The 12,016-nt window shown below is 39.0% G+C and overlaps 1 protein-coding gene across 7 annotated transcripts; it reads right to left on the reverse strand.

Moving 5' to 3' along the window:
* Positions 1-915: 915 nt before the first annotated feature.
* Positions 916-11,801, reverse strand: FAM221A (family with sequence similarity 221 member A). 7 transcript variants are annotated; one of them, XM_054816448.1, is made up of 7 exons: positions 11,581-11,801; positions 9,759-9,932; positions 9,095-9,285; positions 6,642-6,848; positions 5,699-5,809; positions 4,923-5,011; positions 916-3,169 (listed from the first exon to the last, which is right to left on the reverse strand). In XM_054816448.1, the coding sequence occupies exons 1-7, from the start codon at positions 11,634-11,636 to the stop codon at positions 3,101-3,103; spliced, it is 897 nt and encodes a 298-aa protein (XP_054672423.1). In that variant the 5' UTR covers positions 11,637-11,801; the 3' UTR covers positions 916-3,100. The 7 variants fall into 7 exon arrangements, with proteins under 7 accessions (XP_054672423.1, XP_054672426.1, XP_054672428.1 ...); XM_054816451.1 differs by having other exon boundaries at positions 9,866-9,932; positions 11,581-11,626; XM_054816453.1 differs by lacking the exon at positions 11,581-11,801 and adding an exon at positions 11,116-11,572 and having other exon boundaries at positions 9,866-9,932.
* Between the last annotated feature and the right edge of the window lie 215 nt (positions 11,802-12,016).

Genomic DNA, 12,016 nt, shown 5'->3' on the forward strand with positions numbered 1-12,016 from the left:
TATGATTTTTTTTAAAGGATAAGAGTAATTCCAGTTAAGTGGAAATTTCACTTAAGACATGACATCCGTGTCCCGTTTTCACAGCCAGCAATGTTATGAGATATATTGTACCTGGTTTTTCATGTATGGATATGAATAAAAAATCTGCAAAAAAGTATTACAAGTACCACGAAGTCAAAAGTATGCCTTTTAGTAAGGAAAGTGAGTTTCTTATACTTGGATGTCATCAATGTGGGTGAAAAGTGCTCAGAACTCCTAGAGCAATATTTAATGCAGTTGATATTTTCATGATCCCACCTGTTTTCCAACTAAAAAGAAATATCATGAATTAAATGTAGTAAGTTTTTACTACCATTTAAGTGGAAATTTTAAATAAGTTTAAGCACAGAATAAAATTTTTAAAAATTGACTTTGATGAAAACAGTTCATATCCAAGTACAGATTAGTAAAACTGAATTTGGCAAAGCAAACATTTAAAACTGACAAGTATTTTTAACTCAAAATGTCAGTAAAAGCACAATACAATATTTCCTAAAAGTAAAAAGTTATGTTGTCTATATAAAAAGATACACAAAATACAAGTTTTTTGCAACTATTAAAACCTCTAACAATGTTTTGCTGTGAGAAACCTCATCTCTGAAAGACACACATACGTTTCTGGAACTGCATTCCATAATGGGTATAGCCATGGGGATTAATACAAAAGTGGAATAAACTTCTGCTATTAAGGTTGTAATGATCTCTCTTAAGACTGAAATAAAAAATATTTTTCTATATTTTTATTTACCATGGTTTTTACCAATGTTATTTACATTTTTTTGTTTCTTGTAATTCTACTGTGAAATCCCCATTTACTCATGAGACTGAGGATCTGTAGAAATGACTGCTTAGTAGGACCAGAAGAGGGAGCTCAAAATAAATTTTTATTTATTAAGTTAAAGCAGTACGTTACAGTGTAGAATGTAAAGGTACTTGTAAAACATTCATTAGACACTTTGATATATATTGCCTTTAAATTAAAGTTACAGATTAATGTCTCTGATTGGCATCTGTAGTAATGGCACTATCGCTTGGAGTTAAGGTAAATGGCCTTTTGTAATGTCTGAATTTGGGCAATTCAGCCTTCCATTCCCTTCTCACTCAGATTCCAGCCGCCCCCACCAGTCACTGCACGACCTGCATGCGCTCCCAAGAACTCTCCTTCCCCCCCACAGCTGGCATCTGAACAAAAAAGCAAGTCGCCCTGCACCAAACGCGTTCAACCTCACCTCTTTTCCCCTGCCCATCAGGCACACCCAGGCATTCTCTCTGATGGGAAACAGACCTTGTAAGCTTCTCCCAGCTCCTGCTGTACAGTCTCAGTACACACGTACCACCTGGAAAGCCTTCAGTCCAAGAGACATCTTAAAGTATTTTTAAGGACAAACTGACTTACACTCTGTTTTCAAAGGAGAGGAACAAAGTTAGCTCAGGTTCTGCTTTTTCCTCCTAAACTGCAGCCTCTGCCAGTTATTCTGTACCGAGTTCTTGCTGTGCTGCTTTGCAGATTTAAACCACCACACAAAGTTACCAAATTTTAAATTTTCCTGTCCCCTATCTTTAACGCAACATATGCTGCCACAGCTGTGAACACAAAGAATAGAAAAGCACATCACCCCTCTTGAGGGATTCAGTCTGTGTTGAATTAGACATGAGGAAAGAATATCTGTTGGATAAGCAAATTTCTAACAAACACTATCTAATTATTTGTTTACATGCTATAAATAGCATATCCTTTTCCACTTAATGTTTTCAGAAGTTTAGTGTAATAAAATTATTGCTATGGACAGTATCAGACAAACAGAATTAGGAGAACGGTACCGCTAGAGGAATCTGGGCTAAAGTAAAGGGTCCATTCAAGTAGCTAGTAAGTATGTGTGGAAATGTGTGTACATGCATACGGAACTTCACATGTAAAAAAATATTTATATGTTGGCAAGAACAAGCCTAGAGAAGCGTGAGAGAAGGGTATGTTTGAATTTTATGTAAAGGTGATGAAACCAACAGAAAGAAAAAAAATAAAGATTAAAATGTCAATATTGAACAGAACAAATCCCACCAAGTAAAAATCCATGAACAAGATAAGTTCTAAGGACTCTACAAATAAAGTAAGTGCGTCATAAAAGTCTAAGAATAGGACATATATTTTCTTTGCCCTACTACAATGTAATACTTAAATACATGCTTATTCTCTCAGATCTTAAATAACAGTCTTGTAAATCTCTAAATATGATTTTCCATTTTCAAAGGAATATCTATGTAACAATTCTGGAGATTAGAAATGCATTGATTAAAGTACCAATTTTATTACAGCAAGATAATTAAAATTTAATTTCAGCAACAGAACAAAACAGCAGAATAAAGAAGAAATACAAGCATGCAGGTAGGCGCAGCAAAAAATATGCTTCAATACAACAATTAACACTGTGCCATATTGATATCTTTCATCAAATTTAATCATGACTCTCCGGTTTTCCATAGTTGAGGATGTTACAGGTAGTTTTCATAGATAAGGATATTACAGATAGGTGCTAGGTACTGCTACAGACAACTATTGTATAGTCCTACACCTGTGTTAACGTTTAGCCAAACAACGCACTAATGAAGAAGCGATTGTCAAGAGGTAGAAGCATAACTGATAAATTGTTAGTTTACCAGCAGAGCCTGAAGAACCATTTGGAATTGCCAAAAGTACCGGGAAAGTAGGGGAAAGGTAATTCCAGCAGGGGGGTTTGTGACCACCAACCCGTGAGCCCCCTACCCAAATTATACCACCTACTCAAAAGATAAAGGCAGAGACAAGAACTGAGCATGTGTTCTAGTTTGCATACTGGATGAAGAAATTTAAACCAATCACCACAACTGGGAGTGTACTACCTTATAACATTTATGTATAAATATGACAAAAAAGCCAGCACTAGGTGTGCTTCATTTGTGGAAAACCACCAAGCACCCAGGCCTGAATAAAAGCACTGTCTCTCCTGTGTGTGTTAGAATTGGCTTATTGCACACTGGGCAACAAATCCGCTTTTCGGACAACAATATAATAAATATTTCTTTATTAATCCCATGGCTTCTTTGACGGCCCTGGACTTTTCTCTTTCTGTTTAGTAGTCTTCTCCTTTTTCAGCTGTAACAAAGAAAGACACCAACAGTGGTTCAAGCATTAATTTGCAAGTTGGCTAGTAATGCAATATTAAATCTCTACATCCAGCCATAAATTTACCAGAGCGATATATGCAATGGAGAGCGCTACAGATCATTATTAGCCCAACCGAGCGGTGCTTACTTTTGCATCATAGGACAAAGGAGCATTTCCAAATCTCTGCAGCTCCTTCCCTATTCAAACCAGGGCTGCCTTTATCTCTGCTAATGGCAATCTAGGTATTTATGTATCCCTCAAGCCAAAGTGCCCCACAAATGCTCACAGTTTTATCTTTATGTCAATGAAAGGCAAAGAAGTTTTATTACAGATGTGTAACAGACACAGTTAGACTAACCAGCTTGCATGAAATCACATCGGAAGTTTGTTGTCAAGGTAGATGCTAAACCTCCACCTCAGTGTCTCCTTACTGACCCTTAAGGTCATGTCTTTCTCTCATAAGATTTTTCTACACAGTAGGCCCTTATAGCCTAGTAACATTAACCAACAAACATACGTTTAACTGCCATTTTGTAGTATCCAAACAAATGTATCTGTTGTTTTTAGAACAGTTGCTCTCAAGTATTGTTAAATTAGTGAATGAAATTCTATTTAGAGCAATTATATAAAAGAGATGCATGGACTTCTGCATCTCATCTAACATAAGATATCATGTTGCTATCAAAAATGCAAGGAAAAATAAAATATTATTTTTAATGTGCTTTCCCCCGCCCCTTAAAATAGTGTCAGAAGGAAGCAAGGGGCCAGTCCTGATTTGGATGTCTAAAATGAACTCGCTGATAAGCAATCCTGTTGTTGGTCTACACAGGAACTCATTCTAAATAATTTTTTTCCATATTTGGAGGCTCGAGGTTTGTATCTGAAATTCCTACTATCTTTTGCAAAGAAAAGAAAATCTTGAGGGGGGGAGGGGGAACGTAGCAATTTGGATTTGACAGTAACATGTTTTCTCCTATAAATTGATACTATATTTGTAACATCTTACCATATTTTGTGATGATTTCCAAACTAAACAAAATTATTTAAAATTTCACAAAGCTAGAACAACTTTCTCATTAACAAACACCTTGTTGCAAGCACCAAGCATAACAGCAGTTAAGATTTAAAAAGTTAATTATGCAACACTGCCTTACAAAAGAAATCATAAACAGTCAAGACATACTTCCAGCAGAGATGGTGGAGCTAAGGAGTTAATGTGGGGAAAGAATAAGTATTTAAGCATCTAAGTAACCTACATGCAGGGCATTTAAATTTACGATACAGTCAGTGGGGCGGAGGAGGCACCTCTAAGGGAGTAATTCAGATCATCTAAGAAAGATGCACTAGATTTAGCCCAACTACAGAGACATTCACGAGGAAAAGAATACCATAAAGTTTTATAAATGAGGAAGCAAACACACATTCCTAAATGTCACAGAGGACTTTCTGTGAGTCTGCTTTGTTGTTTCTTTTTGTCGCAAAGCAAAATATTTTGTTTTTCTGTAACGGAGAGTTACCGCAAAGAAAATCTGCCCAGTTAAGGTAAATACCATCCCAGATATGACTGACCTCTGAAATCCTGCAATAGCTCCTAATTGTATTTACAACTTCATTTTAAGAAGCTAGTGTTTTCTCAGTAAGAGAACAAATGATATAATGCCATTTAAATCATATATTTATCTGTTTTAGACATCCTCTTGTGAAAATATATTTCAATTAAGTAATAAATGTAGTAACTTGCCCGTTCTTGATAACGTTTTTCAAAGTAAGCCATGTCATCATCTTCTGAATGCTTTCCATGAGAAACTTGCCTTGGGACACTGGAACCACCTGAAAAAAACCAAAAAACCAAAAAACCCACAAAAAACCCCAACTTTTTTTCATTAACTATACTTGCTATTCCATTAGTTATGATTTATATTTGGCAAAACACATTTAAAATGAGAACTCATCTTTATAGGCAAGTAACAAACCCCAGCAACTGGGACCAAAGAGTAACCTGTAGTCTAGGCTAGCAGCTATTATAAATAGTCTTGGAGGAGTTCAACAGTTATATTAATTGCTAAATTCTTATACTAAATAAGGGACATAAAATAAGCATAACCAATCCATAATTCCATGCAGAAAAGACTTTCTGGCAGAAGGCAGTTTCACAGGATTGCGCTGAATATGTATGATCCATTCAGATATGATGAGCTTCTAGTAGGAATTAAAAATTTAAAAAACTGATCCAATGAATAAGTGACACCATTAATGGGGAAGATACCAAATGCTAGAAAAAAGAACATTAAAATTAAAAAGCACATCATAACCAAAAATAACAAGCAGTAACAAAACAGTTATTCTAAGCACTTCAAGTACATGAATGTTGCACTAACTTTTCACATAACACAGCTTCAATACTCATTTAATCTTTAACTTTGATTTTAGCCCTAAGCATCCTTCACTCATAAATAAAACCAATTAATTTTATCTTAAATACTTTTTTAAAACAGTATTATCCTACTAATATAGCACCTGCTATCTGTGAGATGGTTTGAGCAGAACTGGAAGGTCCCTGAAATGCTTTTAGAAATGGATGATCCATGCTGGTAACAGGGGATTCTAAAAGCTCAGCAGAAGGAGCCCCTGTTAGAAAATAAATTGAATGAAAAGAAAAATTAACTTCATGAGATATATTAAGAACATACATGATGGGGGTCGAAACAAGGCTGCAGATTAATATCGACAACATTCAGTGCAGACTCTATAAACTCGAGTTTACAAAAGCAAAAAAGACTTCTAAAAAAATGAAAAGCTTTCTTTCATTACTACAGCTATGCTATAGTTTCTAAACTTCAAACAAATCCAGAAAACCAGATTAGAATTTTAAAAAGAAGTAATGAGTACATGGCAATAATAAATAAAACAGTATTTCAGGATAACACATGTCCATTACTAAATGACACAAAATCACAGAGAAGCAGAGGTATCAAGGCCAACTAACATGCGTGTCAAAAAAAAAGTTCTACAAATGACCTCTTTTTTTTTATGCTGAACAGCTATTAACCTTTGAGTTTGGAAAAAAAATGCTGTAACTCTATAACCAAGAAATACCTGGGTAGTATTAGGATTAATAGATAAAGGATTAATGTAAATATAACATGGAAGCATTAACAGAAAAACAGAAGTTACAGAGTTTTTTCTAAAAGATATGCTTCACTTCAATCAGAAGTTACTGGACTGAACACCAGAATTATTGATAAAGAAATTTTTTATCAATTCATTACAGCAAGCTGGACAAGATGTGATAGTGGTCTCTTTACATCTAAGGACTGCTGCGAAAAAAGAAAAAATGTCTTAACTCCTACTCCTATTGATCCAGTTTGCCTTCAAACTTTGAAAGCCTATGTTTAATTACTACTTTTTAAAACTACTTAGCTGGAAAATTAAAATTTCATCTCGGGTCAGCTGCACTTACCTATTCCACTGTCATCGAGCCTCATGTAGCCTTCTGCTAGGGAACTAAAACCAGTCAGTCCTCCCATAGCAGCATAAGGAACATCCTGCCCCACAGGCTTTCCTTGGTCTAAGCGTTCTTGTTTCGTTTCCACAACTGTTTCATGAGCGTATGTTGGCTGACCACATGCACAGGTAAAGCAGCTATGAAAGCCTGAACACTTGGAACCTAATTAACAAACAAATAAGTGTAATGAATGAGATGATAATGGCATTTATACTTCATTGCAGACAAAATGGTGTTTCCCTAAATGGATCTTGTCAAAAACTAGAGTTCCTTCACTGCCAAAGCATCCAGCTATGTTTTCTATTTGGAAGCATGTATGCGATTTGGGGCAAAGCAATCAGCTATCTTTGCTGAAACCTTTTACAGCCTCTTTTCATCATGATATGGAAATGCTGTATAAAACAGGAGAAAGGATGAATGTGGGGTTTAGATCATAGGGGCCGTCCAGTCTCAGGGTTTCATTCGGTCACATTTTGAGCACCTCCGAGGATGGAGATTCCACCTCTCTGAGCAGCCTGAACCAATGTTGCTCTTCCCTTGGAGCAGACATTTCTGTCCTAGTATCTAATTGGATTTCCTACACTGCAACTTGTGTCCATTGCCATTAGTAACACCCTTCTCTATTCCTCCCCTCACAAAAAATAAAAAGAGAAAGAATTCTGTCACTGGGTAAAGATGACAACTTGCCAGCATTTTGGCAGTATCATCTCCAAAGCATCAGCAAGTGTCAATGTTGCACGGCCAGAAAACTTCAAATTGCAATTTATGACACAAATCATGATTTAAATGTCTTTTAAAATAAGCAAAATTATCTGTGTAGTAAACAGAGGCTGTGGCAACAGCAAAATAGGTTCTATGTAAGAGTACCATTAGAGTGACTTTCAGGGTTTTTTAAAGTTTACATAGCCACAGCATGTAACTAAAATAGTTATAGAAATGACATGGGACATTCAGAAACACAGAGTGAAGTGACATATCTGCCCTAGCGACAGCTAAGACTGTCATCAAAGCCTTGCTGGAGCAATGATGCAAACAAGAAATTGAGGAACTGATTTTGCAAATATTTCATTATACAAATTACCCTGCTTCCAACTCCCAGTTACAATTCATTTTGCAGAGCACCAAGAAAGATTTTTTTTAAGTCTTGTATAATATGATCAAGGATCGTGGAAATGTTTAAGGGTTTTTCATGTAATTTTGGGCAGTCCTCAGTAATAGAGCTCTTACTCTGTGTTTGGATACAGAGTAAAGTATCTACGATACATAAAGTGGAACAGCAATGTTTTTTCAATTATAAAGACGGTACATATCTAATTTATCTATCGCGTTAGATCTATACAGCACTGGGCTAGACTAATACCAGTACGTTAAAACAATGCAAGTCCAAAATAGAAGCAAGTCATGGCACTTGTCAGTGTAATCTTTGAAGCCCTCAGAAGTGTCAGGTATTTTTGAGAAACACTAGAAAAAAAAATTATTAATGATTATTAAAAACATTTGTGTTCGAAGGATTCGGTCTGAATTATCTAATTGCACATTTAAGACTTTTACATTACTTAGAGCAAATTCTTGAAAGGCTGTCATATAAATATTTAATGGATTATTCTGTGGGATATGATTTTCATCCAGCAAAAGCTGTTTATGATTTTTCCTGTACAAATTCAACAGACTTCATGAAAGAAATTTACTAACAGTACAGAACTCTAACAAAAAAATCTTCAGCTTACGTAATTTGAGGTTTCAAACTAAAACATCTTTATGCATTATTTAGTTTCTATGGTTAATAATTACTGCTGTTTCATTACAATAACCTCAAACAACCGAAGCAAAAAGCTTCCTCTTAATGCCTTCTCAAACCTTTTGCTTGAAACTCCATTCCCATTTGCATTTCTGGACCCACAAGCTGTATGTTTGAGAACCGCTTTGTTAGAGTACTAACAATAGCACTATTTGGGGACCAGAGTGCTACTTCCTATTGAGTTGAGAGAATATATAAAAATACATTAACATTATATTCAACCAGGCATTAGAGGAACGGAGATCAACACTCCTCTCTCTCAAACCACCAAGTTCAAGTAGAAAAGTAATGTGCATGCAGCAGTGGAAATGACAAACTGCAAATGGGGTGCTTTCATACCGCCTCACTTTAGGTGGCTGTCTCCACATGTACCCAACCAAATCATTCACAAACTTACACTCCTCCACAGAACTTGGGGAAGCTAAGGATGTTGTTCTAAACCCTCCTGTACAAAAGGCGATGTCTTCCTTCCCATTTCCCATCCTTCTGCAAGGCTCAAAATACATATCAGCAACAAGCGCATCTGTATCTGGGCAGAATGCAGATCCCTAACATGCTGCTCCTGTTAAGTTTCCCAGCAAAGAGCGCTGCAAGTTTGTCAGTAACTTACAAGAGTTACATGAAAATCCGGGTGATGCGGTGTGCTGATCAGCAAAGTGTTTGCATCTACAACGGATGGGCTGCGTGCCATTTAGAGGGACATAGTGATAGGACCGGCACGGACAACGGCTCACTCTGCAAGGCACACAAATAGGACGGTCTTCGGGAATCACTTCATAGTCTGTTTTGTGTTGTTTATACCTGAAAAAGGTAAAAATAATAACTTGTATAACTTTGTTAGGATTCATCAGAAAACCAACTGAAAGGCTTATAATTTGTAAGTTCTGTTTTCAAGTATCTTTATATTAATTACTGTTAATTGTTACCTTTCAGTTAAATGCATTCTATCAGGTGCTTTTACATCATTCATTACATATCACAAATCCTTGTTTCATTTTTACAGCACTATCAGAATCAATCTGATCCACAATAACTCGTGCCTTAAAGTTGAATCTATTGAAATTGAATTTATTGAAAACTACAAACTCATTTTAGTCTCAAAAAATGTATTGAGATCTAGATTAAAAAACAGTTCTTATGATTTAAAACGTAATTTTCTCAACCCTTACACCTTAAATTAACTTGCCTATACTGTACTGTAATGTATCTGGAAACATTTTTCATTTTCCTGATTTAAAAAATACAACAGCTTGAAAAAATTGAAAGATTCCTACCGGTGAGTACAAAAGCACAGCGTTTCTGGTCCCACAAGCTTACAGTCCATGCCAGTTGGTGATCTCCAGCTTACATACAACCTGTTCTGTAACCGAATTGGTAATACCTTTTTTTTGTACTCTTCATATTCCTCAGGGGTAAAGAGCCTTCCTCCATCATCATCACCTACAATGCTGTAAGCATGTCATAAAAAAAAAAAAGACAATAAAAGTAGATATCTCAAGATATATTTTCAAATAGTAGGTAAGAACACTTTTGTAAGAACACTTTTGCTGTAAATGAAAAAAAAAATCTTATCTTTCATAATACTGTTCTAGTGCTATACATTTAACAGAACTATAGCTGAATTTTAGAGAAATTTTGTGAATAATGCTCTTTGAAAAAAATTCATGCTGATGGACTGAAAGCCAGGATTGTAAGAGAGAAGGCAAAAATAAATAAAGCAAACTACCAAGCTCCTTTTCATACAGCAGAAAAAGCAATGGGCATCAAGAGTTGTGTAACCAGCCAGCTCTGCCTCTTGAATGACCTCTGGCAAGTCGCTTCACCCACCTACACCTAACTGTACTGCAGACTTGTGTCAGGTTATCTAATCTTAGTCTAATCTGAGTGACGTTATTCAATTACAAGTAGGCAACCACACTGCCATCAAAGTAACAAATAAAGCATCCAAGCTGTCTTCTGCTTTGCAAGATGACTATGCTAGCTTCTGTAGATAAAGTTGATAGTAGCTGCATCCCACACCCCGGGACAGGCCCATTTGTTTAAGCTACCGCTAGGTTCAAATTCAAAGTCACCGAACAGCTGGAAGTCTGGAGCAGCATCCAAATCCTGTATTTATGGACACAATTGAAGGCACTGAGTAAAATCTGTAAAATACAATTTAGACTTAATTGCAGCACTTAACTATGCTGAAGGTTAGTTTATTAATGTCTGTAAATATTTCAGTTATTATTTGCTGGATGTGCTAAAACACGCTGAATGGTTCTTTGTCAAATATTCTGTGGATGTGTGCACTGCCAGTACTGTACAGCACCAGAACAACGGGTCAACATATGACTGTCATTTGTGTGTCAAAGCAGCTGACACCCACTGAATGAGCGCATACCTACCTATGTAAGAAATACCACTGTGCCTACTACCTCCGATGTTTTACCCAAGGTCTTCCTAAGCTAAATTAAGACATTTCAGTGTGACGACTGAGTTAGTGTTTATTTTTGCTCAGCATCAACTCTTCGAGAGCGCGCGTTTATACGCTGCAGAACTTAACTGACGGTGCCCGAAAGCCCGTGTTTCCGTGGGCAGATTACCCTCTTACACCACATCGCACAGACGCGCTGCCAGGCAGGCCCGGACCTGAGAAACGACGCGTTACTTCACTTGCCGACACTCAACGCTTACAACACGCCTTCACACCGGCGAGGCACGGAGGGTTCCTGTCCCCACTGCCTGCCTCTTCCCCGCGGGGAGCCACCTCCACGCTGTTAGTCACGGCACTTCCGATTTCGCCGATAAATGGCGGCGGGGGGTGGGGGTGGGTAATGTGGCATAACGAAGCCGCCGCAGACCCCGAAGAGGCGGCTTCAAGACGGCGAGAGGCGAACGGAGCGGCGCCGGGGGAGGGGGGGGCGAGGATCTCCTCAGGGGAAATCCCGGGCGACAGGCAGGTCGCAGGGGAGCGGAAACCGCCCCGGGCCCGGCGGCAGCGCGGGGTTGCAGCTAGTCCCCAACCGCCGCCGGCCCCCACGGCCGGGCTGAAGGCGTCCGGCCGCCCCTCTCCCCTTCCCAGCGACGGCGGGCGAGGCCCGGCCCTCCCCTCACCGCCGGTACTCCGCGTACTCCTCCAGGGCCGCCGCCTCCACCTGCAGCCGCTCCATGCCCGGCCCCGCCGCCGTTGGTCCGCCCGCGGGCCGGGAGCCTGGAGCGCGGGGAGAGGCGGGCGGGGCGGCGTGCGCGGAGCAGCACGTACCGCATCCGTACCGCAGCCGGGTGGCTGAGAAACGCGCGTGGAACTATGAGGTCTGTGCCAGCGTGTGTGGGCACGGCAAACCCCGCGTCAGGGCAGGCGCGCGCGCGTGGGTGTTCACACAGCCTCCGCGGGGGGGTGGGGTGGGGGGAGGTGTGTCGCCCCTCGCACCCTGCTGCAAGACTCGGAGAAGATGCCCTCAGTGAACTGCAGTGCTCGGGCACGGACACGCGGGGACATACAGGTGCAGTGCCTCAGAACGGGCCCTGACATAGCCACCCGACTAATCGT

The sequence above is a fragment of the Grus americana genome, chromosome 2 (assembly GCF_028858705.1).
Source record: "Grus americana isolate bGruAme1 chromosome 2, bGruAme1.mat, whole genome shotgun sequence".
Taxonomy (NCBI): domain Eukaryota; kingdom Metazoa; phylum Chordata; class Aves; order Gruiformes; family Gruidae; genus Grus; species Grus americana.